This window comes from Nyctereutes procyonoides, unplaced genomic scaffold (genome assembly GCF_905146905.1).
Source record: "Nyctereutes procyonoides isolate TBG_1078 unplaced genomic scaffold, NYPRO_anot_genome, whole genome shotgun sequence".
NCBI classification, from domain to species: domain Eukaryota; kingdom Metazoa; phylum Chordata; class Mammalia; order Carnivora; family Canidae; genus Nyctereutes; species Nyctereutes procyonoides.
The window spans coordinates 6,501,124-6,518,494 of NW_026575146.1; the positions used below are offsets into that span (position 1 = coordinate 6,501,124).

Here is a 17,371-nt window from a genome sequence, read left to right on the forward strand (position 1 = left end):
GAAAATTTCTATTGTTTGAATGCAAATGCAATTAAAATCCCCAAACAATTTTTTGGGAAACCAGGGAAGTTGATTCCAAAATTGCACAAAACAAAGGGTACAGGCATTACTAATAAAACGGCTGTGGGGGACTTGCTTAAATACTTTCTATAGTCATAGAAATGTAGACATTTGGTACTGGGAGTGGGATAAACAGTAAACCAATGGAATAGAGAACTTACGAAACAAAACCCACACATATATGGAAACATGACAGAAGTAGAAGGGTAGATCAACAGGGAATAGATGAGCCATTCACTAATGGGTTTGGACAATTGGTTGTATCCATATATATTTTTTAAGTGGCTTTTTCATTATAACACCATATACATACACACATACAATGTAGATTAAAGATTTAAATGTAAAAAACAAAGCTTCACTTACAACTTTTAGAATATAGGAGAATATCTTTATTAAGGATTTCTTAAAATACAAAAAGCACAAACACATGAAGGATAATAAATCTGACATTCAATTTCTGCCTAAAATATATAACCTAATTCTAATCAAACATTTAGAAGTAACTTCCAGTTTATGGGAAATAGAGAAGAACTAGGAGATACCATGAAGTTACCATCAAATAATTTCCAGAATCTGAAACATTCTATGACATATTCTGGCTTGAATTCTTCAAAAAGTCAATGCCATTAAAAAAAAAAAAAAAAAAAGAGGTGGGATGGATGGGTAAGAAATTCTTCTGGATTAATAAAATGATAAAAGAGCATGCAATTCATGAGCCTTGAGTTTGTGGGTTTAAAAACAAATCAACACCTAAAAATGACATTCTTGGGACAATCAGGGAAATTCAAATAGACTATATGAGATTATTGTTACTTTTTTCTAAGTAATCTCTACACCCAACGTGGGGCTGCAACTTATGGTCCTGAGATCGAGTCACATGCTCTACCGACTGAGCCAGCCAGGTGCCCTTACTGCTAATTTTCTGAAGTATAATAGTAATATTGTGGTTATATACGACACTTGCTTTTAAAGAAATGCATGGTGAAATACAGAAAAGTGAAAGGTCATGATGCTTTCAATTTACTTACAAATTGTTCAACAACAAAGTGTTACGGACTGTTAAATCTGTATGTAAGGTATATGGATGTTGTTTTCATGTTTCTATATATGTAGGACATTTTTCACATTACAAAACTGAGGGAAAATTTATAACTTGTGCTCTTCCAAGGGCATCAGTAAAAAAGGTGAAAAAATAAGCCACAAACTGATAGAAAGTGTTTACAACATCTAACAGTAAAAATGGATTAGTGCCCTCAATTCAAAAGAAAAACTCTTTAAAGAATTCTGTAAGAAAAAGTAACTTCACATAAAATGGGCAAAAGACATGTAAAACTTCTCACTGAGAACAATCAAGAATGACTATAATATATACGAAGATACTCAACCTTGTTAGCATTTAGGAAATGCAAATTTAAATAGTGAGATTTCCACTCTGGCCACAAAGAAGTGAGGGAGCAGAATTTACCTTCTCCATCTTAAACAACTAAAAACCTGTACAAAATATATACTACAAAGTGTTTCAGACGCTGGACAACAGCCAGTGCAGAACAGTGACTCTTGAGAGAAGGGAAACAAACAAGGAAGCGACAATTGCCTGAGCTTATCGTGTGGTTTCCACACTGTCGCACTCTGACAGGGATGTGAATCTGAAGAGCCTGGGAGTCTGGGGGTGGGGGTGGGGGGAGTCCAGATAAAGTTTGTAGGGCAGAGTACTGTAAAGAGGAGGGAACTACAGAGGGAGAGCTCTGGATCTACAGAGGGTTTGTCTGAGTCTTCAGCTGAATACTCATCAGTGTATACACATGAGGAAACCACCCAAAAGTGGGAAAAAAACACCAGAAAAGAACAAGCAGCACAGCCTAGGAGTTCAGATAGGGCTCAAAATAATTCTTGTTCCCAACAGCCAAAGAGGAGAAATCTCAGATGAGATTAAGCATAGGGGAGATTATTCAGAAGGGTATTAACCTCAGTGGTGAGCCAAATTAGCCCTACAAGCTCTTCTGGTCTGACCTCATTCAACTTAAAAGTAAGCTATGAAAGAATCAGACTGTATCCAAGTAACTTAATTATGTTCTAGAAAAAAACTCAACATATTTAAAGGAATACAAAAACTCTAGTACACGACAATGTAAAATCCAAAAATTACCAGGCCTGCAAAGTAAATTACAACTCAGTAACAGGAGGGGGAAAAAAACATCAAACAATAGAAACAGACCAGAAATGACACAGATGACAGAATGGTCAAGTACAATAGAACAGCTATGATTAATGACTCCAAGGTGTTTTAAAAAAAAAAAAAAATGGAGGAAAACATGAGCCTGTTAAAAGGAAAGGCACGGGAGACATAAAAAAGACTCAAATGGAACTTCTAAAATTAAAAAAATTACATCGAAGGTAAAAAATACACTGGATGGGATTAACATAAATTAGATACTTCAGGAGAAAAGATTAATGAACTTGAGGACACAGCAATGAAAACTATTCAACACAGAACAGAGAAAAAGATTTCACCCAAAAGGAGCATTGGTGCAATGTGTGACAATTTCAAATGGCCCAATATACAAGTCACTGGAGTCTTAGGAGAGGGTAAGAGGAGGGGTGGGACAGAAAAAAGTAATACCCACAGCTTTTCCAAATTTGGTGAAAACCATAAACCCACAGGTAAACAGCCCCAGCAAAAGAAACATGAAAACAAACTACAGCAAGTACATCATAATCAAATTGCCTAACAGCAGTGATAAAGAGAAAACCTTAAAAGCAGCCAGAGAAAAAGAACAAGCTACATACAGAAGTATAAATATAAAAATAATAGTAGTCTTCTTGCTGGAAACCACAAGAAGGTACCACACTAAGCATCCACTAAATTGGCAAAAATTAAAAGTCTAAAACTAAGAAGTGGTAGAGATGATGTGAAACAAAAGTAACTCACATAGCGCTGGTCGGGGTATAAACTGGTTTGGCCACTGCAGAATATAATTTGGCATTACCTTGTAAAGATGAAGATATCCATACCATGTGAGCAAGCAAGATCACTCCTAGATACAGAATGTTCATAGCAGCACTGTTTGTAATAACAAAACCAAAAACAAACCAACAATCCCAATGTCCATGAACAGAAGAATGGATATATTGTGGTCTATTCATACAATACTACAAAGCAATAAAAATGAATGACTCTAAAAATACTAAGTCAAAAAAAAGAAAGTCACAGAAGTAAACATACATTATGTCATTTATATAAAATTCAAAAACATACAAAATTTAACATTTTATTTAGGAATACATACATATGTTGTAAAACTATAACAAGCAAAAGAAGGACAAATACAAAATTCAGCATAATCATCACTTGAGGAAAGAGCACATAGAGAGTCTCTAAAATGCAGGGGATACTCTATTTCTACAGCAGGCTCATGGGTACACAAATATTTACTATTCTTTATGCCATATATATACATGTCTGTGAATTTCTGTAGGTATGAAATACTTAATTTAAAAAAGAGTGGAAAATGTGAAAGACTTTAAAAATGAACACTACTGTTTATGTATAACAATAAAATTTAGTGTAAAAAAAGTATACAAAGAAAATGTTCAGGTTTTTATTGTCTTTCTGTGCCCTATACCATCAGTGTCAATCAAAAAGGGCCATGACCCTAGTGGGGGAAAAAAAATAACAGAGTCTTTAACTGCTTTGACACAAAATCTGAATATCTGGTGCTGTAAGTTAGACAATAATAATTACATTAGCCACTCATGTCTGATTCTTCATCTTTCATCTGTACTTAGATTTTTCTTTATCTTTGGATTTCTTGGGACTCCTGCTTCGGTCTCTCTTTTTACTCCGTTCTCTTTCGTAGGGGTCAGTTTGGTATTTGGATTTATGACTGTTACTGTAGTGGCCGTCCCTTTCTCGAGATCGGCTACGACTTCGGTTTTGAGGTCGGTCTCTCTTTTCACTCTTTTGTTTCTCCCAGCAGCTCTCTTCTTCCTCATAGTGACCAAACCCCATTTCTCTGTAGATATCCTGTCAAAGGAATGGATAGAGATTTACAAGTGACTCCATAAAATAATCATTTTGTAGGTACTATCAGTTAAAAACACTTAGAAAGTCTACTATTAGCAAGCAGCTATAAAAGCTCAAATTTGAACACCACCACGAATACCAAGAATCTGGTAAATTAGAAAGCAAAAATATTCAAAAACAGACTTAAATCATTTTTCTTATCAGTCTCATTGCTTTGTTTCTACCACTTCAGCTGAACTGAAAGATCAGATTCAAACACAAAGAACTGAAATCGCCCAACTGAAATTAGAACAAGCCTTTAGGACAGAGGGCCAGAATATGTATTTGAACAAATCCTAGCTGAAAACTTTCCCAATCTGGGAAGGGAAACAGGCATTCAGATCCAGGAAATAGAGAGATCCCCCCCTAAAATCAATAAAAACCGTTCAACACCTCGACATCTAATAGTGAAGCTTGCAAATTCCAAAGATAAAGAGAAGATCCTTAAAGCAACAAGAGACAAGAAGTCCCTGACTTTCATGGGGAGGAATATTAGGGTAACAGCAGACCTCTCCACAGAGACCTGGCAGGCCAGAAAGGGCTGGCAGGATATATTCAGGGTCCTAAATGAGAAGAACATGCAACCAAGAATACTTTATCCAGCAAGGCTCTCATTCAAAATGGAAGGAGAGATAAAGAGCTTCCAAGACAGGCAGGAACTGAAAGAATATGTGACCTCCAAACCAGCTCTGCAAGAAATTTTAAGGGGGACTCTTAAAATTCCCCTTTAAGAAGAAGTTCAGTGGAACAATCCACAAAAACAAGGACTAAATAGATATCATGATGACACTAAACTCATATCTGTCAATAGTAACTCTGAACGTGAACGGGCTTAATGACCCCATCAAAAGGCGCAGGGTTTCAGACTGGATAAAGGAGCAGGACCCGTCTATTTGCTGTCTACAAGAGACTCATTTTAGACAGAAGGACACCTACAACCTGAAAATAAAAGGTTGGAGAACCATTTACCATTCAAATGGTTCTCAAAATATACCCTAAAAACTACAGAACACTTCTGAAAGAAATTGAGGAAGACACAAAGAGATGGAAAAATATTCCATGCTCATGGATTGGCAGAATTAATATTGTGAAAATGTCAATGTTACCCAGGGCAATTTACACGTATAATGCAATCCCTATCAAAATACCATGGACTTTCTTCAGAGACTTAGAACAAATTATTTTAAGATCTGTGTGGAATCAGAAAAGACCCCAAACAGCCAGGGGAATTTTAAAAAAGAAAACCATATCTGGGGGCATCACAATGCCAGATTTCAGGTTGTACTACAAAGCTGTGTTCATCAAGACAGTGTGGTACTGGCACAAAAACAGACATATAGATCAATGGAACAGAACAGAGAACCCAGAAGTGGACCCTGAACTTTATGGTCAACTAATATACGATAAAGGAGGAAAGACGATCCACTGGAAGAAAGACACTCTCTTCAATAAATGGTGCTGGGAAAATTGGACATCCACATGCAGAAGAATGAAACTGGACCACTCTCTTGCACCATACACAAAGATAAACTCAAAATAGATGAAAGATCTAAATGTGAGACAAGATTCCATCAAAATCCCAGAGGAGAACTCAGGCAACACCCTTTTTGAACTTGGCCACAGTAACCGGAGAAGGACAAACAGTGTATGTTCTCATTCATTTGGGGAATATGAATAATAGTGAAAGGGAATATAAGGGAAGGGAGAAGAAATGTGTGAGAAATATCAGAAAGGGAGACAGAACATAAAGACTTCTAACTCTGGGAAATGAACTAGGGGTGGTGGAGGGGGAGGAGGGCGGGGGGTGGGGGTGAATGGGTGACGGGCACTGAGGGGTACACTTGACGGGATGAGCACTGGGTGTTATTCTGTATGTTGGTAAATTGAACACCAATAAACATTAATTTATGAAATTAAAAAAAAATAAATAAATAGAATCTTAAAAATAAAAATAAAAAAAAAAAAAGAACAAGCCTTTAGAGAAAATCATACCAAGAATTCTGATTATGGTTGGTCACCTTTTTATCTCCCCCTTCTCCATTCTCCAATTATCTGCAATGGGATTACAAAATTCCCATAAAAACCCTAATAAAGAAGACATTTAAATAACAAAGCCAGAAGAGGTTTTAGACAAATCAGTCTAAAAAGAAAAGATACTGCATACTTTGGTCTGAGTATTTTTCAAGTGTTTATTTTATAAGCTCCTCTCCAAATCCTCAAATTTTCCTTGTTTATATTAGGTTGTTTTTTTTATTAAAATCATTTCTTGGGGTGCATGAGTGGCTCAGTTAGTTAAGCATCTGACTGTTGGTTTTGATTCAGGTCATGATCTCATGGATCATGGGATGGAGACCCATGTCAGGCTCTGCACTCAAAGGGGAGGCTGCTTGAGATTCTCTCCCTCTGCCCCTCCCCCTGCATGTTTGCATGCACTCGTTCTCTAATAAGTAAATATTTTTTTAAAAGATTTTATTTATTCATAAAAGAAACACAGAGACAGAGGCAGAGAGAGAAGCAGGCTCCATGCAGGGAGCCCATTGTGGGACTCGATCCAGGGACTCCAGGATCACACCCTGGGCTGAAGGCAGGCACTCAGTGGCTGAGCCACCCAAGCATCCCAGTAAATAAATCTTTTAAAAAATAATAAATAAAATGATTTATTTACATATTTTTAAAATGAGTTAACAATGAGAAAGGGACTCCTGGGGGGCTCAGTCAGTTAAGCAACTGCCTTCAGCTCAAGTCATGACCCCAGGATCCTGGGATCTAGCCCCACATCGAGCTTCCTGCTCAGCCTCTACCTCAGCTCACACTCTCTGTCTCTCTCAAATAAATAAATAAAATCTTAAAAAAAAAAGAAAAGAAAAAGAAAAAGAAACAATGGGAAATTTCACTGCCCTTAAGTCTTTTTTTTTTTTTTTAAGAGAGGAAGGGGAGGGGGAGAGGGAGACAAATAGAGAGGGGCAGAGGAGGAGAGAGAATCTTAAGCAGGTAAGCCATCCAGGTACCTCTAAATTCTATTCTTACTAATTAAGTAACAGTAGAAATTTTCCCACGTGAAGAGGGCTAGTTACAATTCTATTTCTGTTTATGTTCTATTCCTAATTAAAATGAGTCTCAGGAGAGCGTGGGTGGCTCAGCTGGTTAAGTGTCTGACTCCTGATCTCAGCTCAGGTCCTGATCTCAAGGTCATGAATTCAAGCCCTGCACTGGGCTCCACGCTGGGCATGGAGCCTACTTAAAAAAATAAGTAAAATAAAATGAGTATCTGAACAAGAGGCTGAAATCTAAAGAGACCAGAGCAATGATCTTTCAAAAGACAGTTCATAAAATTTAACTTCCTTAAAAGAGTTCTCTCAAAGGAAAGGCAAAATCCTAAGGATTGAACTCCCAAGGGTTCCAACTCTATCACCACAGACATTATTATAAGAGATATAAATGTCAAGGTTTAAAATCTAGAGTGATGAATACCCACGGTTAAGGACTGGGTTTTAAGCAAAGGATTCATAATTATTCCATATATTGTCTAGATATTGTACATTACACCTGGCATGGAGATTGTAGCATGTGAAAGTAGATCTAACATGATTGTTATAATCAGTGTTTATGGAATACAGCTTTATAAGCTGATTCATGATTTCCTGCACAATCCTAATAGTTCCTGTAATTCCATAAGAGTTCCAGAGGTAGAAAAATGAGTATTTGGTTTAACCCTTTACCAACTATTTTCTAGCAAAATATGACAGCCCTAGATAAAATAACTTTTTGTGCTTCCTGTAACATATACAAAATGTAAAAAAATCTATGTACTATTCTGTCTGTATACTTAATTCCTGTATTGGCTGAGATCATGAACTCTGAAAGTGGAGAGACTGCTAACTGGTATATAACTATAAAATCTTCAGTAATTATAAAAATAGGCACGTAAGTGCTTTCAGTGTTTAAAATAAGAGATAAACGATTATACAGTACTTAATACTTTGAAAAACTTGAGGAAGCTAAAAATCTGAAATGCACTGAAACCTTAAAACCTCTCCTACTTGGAGTATTTTTTTTTTAAAGATTTTATTTATTCATGAGAGACACAGAAAGAGAGAGGCAGAGACATAGGCAGAGGGAGAAGCAGGCTCCATTCAAGGAGCCTGATGTGGGACCTGATCCCAGAATCCCAGGATCATGCCCTAGCCAAAGGCAGATGCTCAACAGCTGAGCCACCCAGGCGTCCCTTGGAGTATTTTTCAAAGCTACACAAGCTTTAAAGTCAGGCAGCTCTCGGTTCAAATGGTCTTTGCCATTTAGGAGATGTGTAAATAATCTTGAGGTCAGATTTACCAGGGAAGGTTTCAATAGAAAAGTTAGGACTTGAGATGAACCTCAAAGAACAGGTGAGTTTGCTGTGGATTGGCTACAAGAAGGTTAATGCACGGAGTGGAAGTGACAAGTGAAAAGCAAGGAAGAATCAGCATCATGTGCGTGGGAAAAGGTCAGGTGGCTCGATGAAGCCATATCAGAACAAATCTTCTTGGAGTATTTGCTAGAACAATGCTAAGTGCTTTTGGAGTACATTACCCTCATTCTAGAAATAAGGAAACTGAGACTCAAGAGATCTATACAGGTTAGAGATCATTATTTAATTAATCAGTAAACAGATGTAAACTTGAAATGATGGGATGCCTGGGTGGCTCACGGTTAAGCGTCTGCCTTTGGCTCAGGGCGTGATCCTGGAGTCCCAGGATCGAGTCCCACACTGGGCTCCCTGCATGGAGCCTGCTTCTCCCTCAGCCTATGTCTCTGTCTCTCTCTCTCTCTGTCTCTCATGAATAAATAAAATATTTAAAAATAAAGTAAAATAAGGGATGCCTGGATGGCTCAGCAGTTGAGCGCCTGTCTTTGGCCCAGGGCATGATCCTGCAGTCTCAGATCAAGTCCCACATCAGGCTCCCTGCATGGAGCCTGCTTCTCCCTCTGCCTATGTCTCTGCCTCTCTCTGTGTCTCATGAATAAATAAATAAATCATCTTTTAAAAATAAAATAAATAAATAAATAAAATAAAATAATAAAATAAAATAAATAAAAAATAAAATAATAAAATAAAATAAAATAGAAATGGGGATTGCACCTGGGTGGCTCAATCCGTTAAGTACCTGCCTTTGGCTCAGGTCATAATTCTAGGGTCCTGAGATGGGCACCACATGGGGCTCCCCACTCAATGGGGAGTGTGCTTCTCTCTCTCCCTCTGCTCTTCCTTTCTGCTTGTGCTCGCTCGCTCTCTCAAATAAATAAAATCTTTTTTTAAAAAAAAAGTAAAATAAAGTTGAAAAGGGGAGAGTACAGAATGAAAAAAACCTCATACCTGAATGAATTAAAATAATGTTAAAGTTCTAGCTCTTTCATTAAACTGTGAAGGGCCACAGGTCTTTGGGGTCAGGATCTCTACATCTAAGGTGAGGAGAATTAATCAGATGAGCTCTTATGCCCTTTCCAGTACAGACTAAGCAATTCTGCAATTCTATAACACTTAAGACATAGGACAAAATGATTAAACTAGCATGTGGCTAAAAAAGAAAGAAAACACCATAAAATGGCCAACTTATTTATTTTTTTAAATGGCCAATTTAAAGGAATCACCTTAATCTACCCAATGATTTCATGTAAAGCAGTCCAAAACAATCTAAACTAAAAGCTATCCTTGTTCAGGCCTCTAAAATTAAAAGATTTAGTTTAAATCAACAAAGTAACACTAACTAATTAAAATGATGGCAAAAACAGAGCCCCAATTATAAGAATAACAAACACCTATGAAAGCCACAGAGGAGGACAACCAATATGAATACTTCTCAGCCAGGTAACCAACCCACAGCTGAAAACTCACTTCCTGGAACCCCAGTAAAACCCAAACCTCAACAATATAGTAACCATCTTTGGAATCAAGACATGAGATGGAAAAATTAAACAGAAGTTTTCAAACTGAACAGTAAGGCTATCACTCAATAAAAAACAAAGAACTTGAAGAAATAAGTTAAAACATTCTTAGGAAACTAGGCTCACGAAGCAAAATACCAACAAATAGGAAAATCTGAGCTATACCTGAAAATAACCTAGTACTGAAAATTCCCTTTAATGATTATATTTTTGAGAATGAAATCAAAAGGATAAAAATAAGAATACAAAAAAATGGGCCCATTAATATCTTAAATACAGATGCTATTTTATTGGAAAGAAAATAAAAAAATTAGTATACTTATATTACTAAATCAAAGTATATAATCAAAAAACATTTGCTTTAATATGCTTTGAGGGAAGAAATAAAATTAGGAGATTTAGATCTTAATAATTTTATAACTGTCAATTAATTTAAAATTATTTTATTTCTTAAAAATTTATTTGAGAGAGAGAGCACGCGAGCACACAGAGGGAGAAGCAGACTCCCTGATAATCAGAGAGCCCGATGTGGAGCTTGTTCCCAGGACCCCAAGATCACGACCTGGGCCAATGGCAGACACTTAACTGACTGAGCCACCCAGCCACAGCTAAAATTATTTTTAAAATACTAACAACAACAACAAAAAAATAAAATAAAATAAAATAAAATACTAACAACATTCCCCCAAAAAAACTACTTGATGCCTTTTACTTCATTTCAAAAAAGAAAACTATTTGCTAGTGTAAAGTTTTAAGTAATCAAACAGCAGGATAAAAAAGATGCACCAGGGACAGCTGGGTGGTTCAGTGGTTGAGTGTCTGCCTTCTGCTAGGGTTGTGATCCTGGGGTCCTGGGATTAAGTCCCGTGTTAGGATGCCTTTTGGGAGCCTGCTTCTCTCTCTGCCTTTGTCTCTGTGCCTCTCATGAATAAATAAAATCTTAAAAAAAAAAAGATGCACAAAAAGAAAGGGGGAATCACAGACTTAAAATGCAGCCACATTTTGGATTTCTTAGACCTGTGATTATTTCAAATACACCAACATGTATCTCAGACCTAAATTCACTGAAGATTCCACATATAAGTGCAGGATGAGAAGTCATAGCTAAAAGCAACACATAGTGGGGGAGGTGACATGGGAGGGTGGAGATCAAGGAATTTTAGTGGAAAACATGCTAAGTATTCAGAGAAATGTGATATAGCCACCATTTCAAAAGACTGGGGTAGTCTTAGGCTAAATAAATACAGCACAGGAATTAAGAAGGAAACGTACCAGTTAGATCATACTGGAATATTACAGTAGGGGATAAATTATATTAGAATAATAATAGCATTAAAGAGAGAAAACTGCCAGGAATATACTCCAGATAAGAGCAGCAGCAGAGTGGCTAGTGGTACAAGTCTGGATTTACACTGTGGCTCTATGTAACAGCTGTGCAAAACCAAGGCAAATCGTTTAAACTCTTCAGTTTTCACTTTCTCTGTTGTGAAATGGGGAAAATGGTATCCACTTCACAAATGTAAGCACAAAGCTCAGCTCAGCTGTCACTGATTCATGTGCATATTAGTTAGAGAATTGAGTAACAGAGGAAAGGTGTGACTTAAAAGCTGAGGGTGGGGCATAAATGATGGCACTCTTTAAATGGCAAAAAGACTATGGAAAAAAGGTCCACAAGAGTAAGAGTATTTGCTATCTAGAATGTAGGAAACTAAGAATATATACAAAATATATACCTGCTGGAATTTTTTAAAAGTGAAAAACAACCCATGAAACACACGGAGTGGTTGCCTTGGGGGCAGAAGAGAATGAGGATGGGGCAGGAATAGAATCTAGGTTCTCTGTACATACCACTTTGTAGATTTTACTTTGGAACCACACAAGAAATTTTTAAAACTACAAAACCCACAAAAAATTATTTAAAGGGCACCGGGGTGGCTTAGTCAGTTAAGAGACTACCTTAGGGCTCAGGTGATGATCCCCAGGTCCCTGGACTGAGACCTGCATTGGGCCCTCTGCTCAGCAGGGAGCCGCTTCTCCCTCTCCTTCTGCCCCTCTCCCTGCTCCTACTCCTTCTCTATTAAATAAGTAAAAAAATCTAAACTATAATATATAGATAGATAGATATAGATGTATTTAAAGCAATCCCTAAACATTGAAAAGAAACAAATTAATTGAAATATGAATTCAGTGAATGGCCTTACCACAGAAACTATTCCAATTTAAAACACATTAATATAACTGTAACAGTAAAATAACAGCCAGTAGACACACATATTTCTTCATTTAATCTTAACATACCTGTGAGATAAGTATAATCTCAATTTCACAGAGGAGGAGACTGTGACTCAGAAAGCTAAGTAACTTGTTGAGGCCACATCAATGGCTAGTGGCACAGAAATTTACACCTAGCTTCTCTGAAGCCAATCCTGCACTTTGCCAACCATACTACATCTCTCCTCTGGGTCATTGCTTGACGTGCCATTCTCACCACCTTGAATTTTCTCTCACCTCTGCCTACTAAAATCTCCTTAAACACCAGGCCCAGCTCAAGTCCTCTAGTGGTAACACAAAAGTAAGGGGCTGTCATGTAATTTGCATTTCACTTAACTGAAAGCCAAAATGCAGGCTGGAAATGACTTCTCTCTAGAATCAATTTTCTTTAAGGAATTATTAGTATCACTGTCTGAGAAAATGTATTGTTGGAGCACTTAGGTGGCTCAGTTGGTTAAGCAACTGACTTCAACTTTGGCTCAGGCCATGATCCCAGGGTCCTGGGACTATCAGGCTCTGTGCCCAGTGGGGAGTTCACTTGGCTCTCTGCAGCTCCCCCTGCTCATGATGGTACACACTCTATCTCTCAAATAAAAAAAGAAAGGAATATGTATTGTTCAAGAATGTATTTGGGATGATATATTTCAGATACACAATATGTAAGGGCATAAATATTTCACAGGTCTTAAAACCTCAAGAGCTACAAGTATTATCCATAACGTGGTGATAATTAAAATGACGTAGGAGTCTTTTTTTGGCATAACCACACTTGCTTCTGATGGGAATAAGTGTCTACAGGTTCAGAAATCACTCTTGTTTCACAATAGGGAACTGAATGATATATTTAGTTACTTTGAAAACAATCTTTTATCATTTGTGTTACATATTCTTGAAAATTAAAGTCCATTACCCAGTGAAATCATTCTACGTTCTAGAATTAGGAATACACTCACCTTGTCCAGAACTATATACCCTTACCCTCTATCTTATGTCACTAAAAAGTAATTTACAGAGGGATAAAATATTTATCTCTACAGCAAAGGCTGGACATTACAAGTACCTGATTAGTATTTCTAATTGGCATATAGTCCTCATCTTCTTTTTCTTCAGAGCAGTGACGAGTTTTCTTCTTGTGTTTTTTACTTGTGTGTGAGTGACTGGATTTTGAATCTTCTGCTTGCTCATCCAGTATAAGATCATATTTTGCACTGTAGCAGCTAGTTAAGGAAAGATGTGAGAACTGACACTGATAATACATCAAAACATCAAGAATCTGGTAAACAAAGGAGACTACGAGGATAAACCTTTTTTTTTTTTTTTAAGATTTTCTTTATTTATTCATGAAAGAGACACACAGAGAGAGAGAGGCACAGACATAGGCAGAGGGAGAAGCAGGCTCCACGCAGGGAGTCCGACGTGGGACTCGATCCCGGGTCTCCAGGATCACACCCTGGCCCAAAGGCAGGCGCCAAACTGCTGAGCCACCCGGGCTGCCTGATAAACCTAACTTTTTAAAGCAAAAAGCATCTCACAGTGTATTTCTAAAACAAAACTAACTCACATTTTCTTTCAAGAAAAATAGAAAGAACCCAGACCCTAAATAAACAATTAACAATTGGCAAGTGAGTGGGCAAAAAATATGGAAGCCAAAAAAAAAAAAGTATATCCACAAATGAAAATCTAAGTAGCCATAAAAAATAAGGAAACATGTTTTTCAGTAATGAAAAAATTTAAACTTAGAAAAAAATAGGACACATGTTTCACTGGAAAAATTTAGGATAATGCCAGAAGAGCTATAGGAGATAAAAGATATATTCGTGTTACTCCTCTTTTGAAGTACTAATTTGTTAAACAAACAAATGTATGTATAACAATTATTTTTTATAACAGAAACTTAGAGTAACAAAAAGCCTAGTAATAAAGAAGACATTCTTAAATATATTGTAGAACTTCAACAGGATATATTATTACAAAGAAAGTTATTAGCAATGATAAATGAATGCTATGAAAAAAACAGAAAGTGTTTTATGAAAAATTAAAAGTGAAAAAAGCTAGAAATAAAAATTACACCATATGGTGATTTTAACTTCACAAAACATAAAAGATCAAGATTTGAAAGAAGCAACAAGAAAAGGTATCATTTGTCTAGGTGGTAAACTGTGAGTGAATCTTTTTTTATTTGAAGTGTAGTTGACTTCAACTAAATGTGAGTTTAGTTGAATGTGAGTGACTCAACATTCATAGATATGGGTGAATCTTGTTTTAATTTCACATAAATGTGTTGTAAATATGATAATGTGTTTTAAAAAAGAGATAAATATTTTTTCTGATATACTTATTATCCCTTAGAAGAGAAAATACAAAATAATCATACCCCCTGTTGAAAATAATCTCAAATCCTAGAACAGTATTTGAGGAAGGCTGACAAGGGCTGGAATAGTGGTTTTTTTAAAAAAAAAAAAGCTCATGGGGAAGCCCAACATGCAGAGCTGTTTCAGTGGTGTGTGCAACTAGAGGAGTCTCAAACACACTTCCCTCAGGACTAGAGAGTCGGGTTTGTTTTCACCACATCATAGCTCTATGCCTTTCTCAGGGACATGTCACTTCTATATAAGACTGAATATGAAAATGCTACGTGCTCTTGGTTTTTTATAAGATGGTTAAAGATGGCCAGTCAGGGACACGTGTGAGTGGATCAGTTGGTTAAGCACCTGCCGTTGGCTCAGGTCATGATCTGGTGTCCTGGGATTGCCCCCCACCCTCTTCACACTGGGCTCCCTGCTCAGCTTCCCCTCTCCCTCTGCCCCTACCCCACGCTCTCTTTCTTTCTTAATAACATCTTTTTTTTTTTTTCTTAATAACATCTTTAAAAAAAAAAAAAAAAAAGGGTGGCCAGTCAGTCTGTACCATATCCTACTCCTACTTCATTATCTCTAACTTTTTTCCTTTATACTATGTCACACTGTTTCCAGAGTAGCTTCTGGAGCCTCTCCTTTTTCAGTATGAATTCAATAGCCCTTGCCTAGGACTTTACCTTACTGTTTTGTTTTACATATGCAGCTCCCTCTGTCCAAAATCCATTTAGTGGGTCGTAGCCAGCACTGTGTAATAAATAGAATAGAAAATAGAATATACAGCATCTAATAAAAATACCATGGCATTTGTTTCAATTATGTATGCATGTGAATAGCTGTACTTGGACTGTGCTGGATATAAGATGAATTGTATTTCTTAAACAATGGATCAAGTTAGAGGAAAGAGCATCCCATCTTAGCCCTCCCTCCTCTCCCCTCATATTCAAGGTGCAGCTTTATTTTTTATTTTTTAGATTTTATTTATTTATCAGGAGAGACACAGAGAGAGAGGCAGAGACACAGGCAGAGGGAGAAGCAGGCTTCATTCAGGGAGCCCGACGTGGGATTTGATCCCGGGTCTCCAGGACCACACCCTGGGCCGAAGGCAGTGCTAAACTGCTGAGCCACCTGGGCTGCCCAAGGTGCAGCTTTAATGTCACTTCTTTTATTGTCACCTGAGGGCCTTCCCTGACTCCTCACCTCAATAAGCTCCATATCCCACAAACGTACTTCTTTGCAACACTCTATACCTACTTATATTTGAGTCACAGTAATTATTCTGGTCATCCCCCCCCCCCATCAATAAAACACAAGATCTATGAGGGCAGGGGCTATGTTTCACTGCTAAGCTGGGTGTGCAACAGATGCCAAATAAGTAATTGTTAATTATTTCTCATACCACCAAGACAATTTGTCTCATCTCTTTTCCCTTGCTTACCCACTATCTTCTACTCACTACTATAGTCAACAATAGTAGATGTCAAATGTTCCCAAAGTCCTTTGAATTAAACACAAGTTTGTGATCTTTCTTTCCCCAATTCTTCCGTGAGGTCTATCCTGGCCAAATTAAACCTGCCTTTCCTTCTGTTCTATTTTTAAGCCTAGTAGCTAATTTGTGACAACTTCTCTTTCTCTCGAGATCCATAAAAGCATATCTCCACCATGCCTTTTTAACTTAAAACTTAACTTGATTATATATATAAAAAAAAAAAAAACAACCCTCAAACTTATCTGATTATTAGATTGCCTTCTCAGGGATCCCTGGGTGGCTCAGCGGTTTGGCACCTGCCTTTGGCCCAGGGCATGATCCTGGAGTCCCGGGATCAAGTCCCACATCGGGCTCCCTGCATGGAGCCTGCTTCTCCTCTGTCTGTGTCTCTGCCTCTCTCTCTCTCTCTCTCTGTGTCTCTCATGAATAAATAAATAAAATTTAAAAAAAAAAGATTGCCTTCTCAATCTCTTTTCCTCGTCATAGTAACAGTCACATAATATATAATATACAATGTGGAAAACATATATATATATATATATCTTACATATTATAAACACATGTTCTATCACTGTATTATTGTACCTGAGATTATAAATGCCTTGCTAACATGAAATCTATCAATTACCAAGAACATAAATCTTACTGGGTCAGATTCAAGAATTTCCCTTTTCTTGTTCAATATTATGTTTGAGAATGATTAACAATGGTTTGTATCAGGACATATCTGTCTTCTCCATCGATTTCAAAAGACTGAAAGCAGGCACTGTTCAATACTAGCCATATGTGGTTGTTTAAATTAATTAAAATTGGGCAGCCCCGGTGGCTCAGAGGTTTAGCGCTGTCTTCAGCCCAGGGTGTGACCCTGGAGACCCAGGATCAAGTCCCACGTTGGGCTCCCTGCATGGAGCCTGCTTCTCCCTCTGCCTATGTCTGTGCCCCCCGCCCCCTGTGTGTGTCTCTCATGAATAAATAAAATCTTTAAAAAAAAAAATTAACTAAAATTAAACTTTAAAATTCAGTTCCTCAGTCCATTTCACATGCTCATAAACCACATGTGGTTAGTAGCTAAACCGGATGGTGGAGATATTTTCCATCACTGTAGAAAGTTCTATTGAACAGTACTAAGCTATAGATTTATTCTCAAACATGTCTGGTTTCCTTTCTTAAATTTCAGTAATCTACCATCTTGAATTTAAAACATTTTAA

At 37.2% G+C, this 17,371-nt stretch overlaps 1 protein-coding gene across 1 annotated transcript in view; it reads right to left on the reverse strand.

Annotated features, from left to right (window-relative positions):
• Positions 1-1,707: 1,707 nt before the first annotated feature.
• PPIL4 (peptidylprolyl isomerase like 4) overlaps positions 1,708-17,371 on the reverse strand; it is a 46,852-nt gene continuing 31,188 nt past the window's right edge. The window contains exons 12-13 of the mRNA XM_055310421.1: positions 13,380-13,527; positions 1,708-4,087 (exon numbers count right to left, since the gene is read on the reverse strand). Of these exons, the coding sequence (XP_055166396.1) occupies positions 3,836-4,087; positions 13,380-13,527 (400 nt within the window). The 3' untranslated portion in view covers positions 1,708-3,835. The remainder of the gene's footprint in view (positions 4,088-13,379; positions 13,528-17,371) is intronic.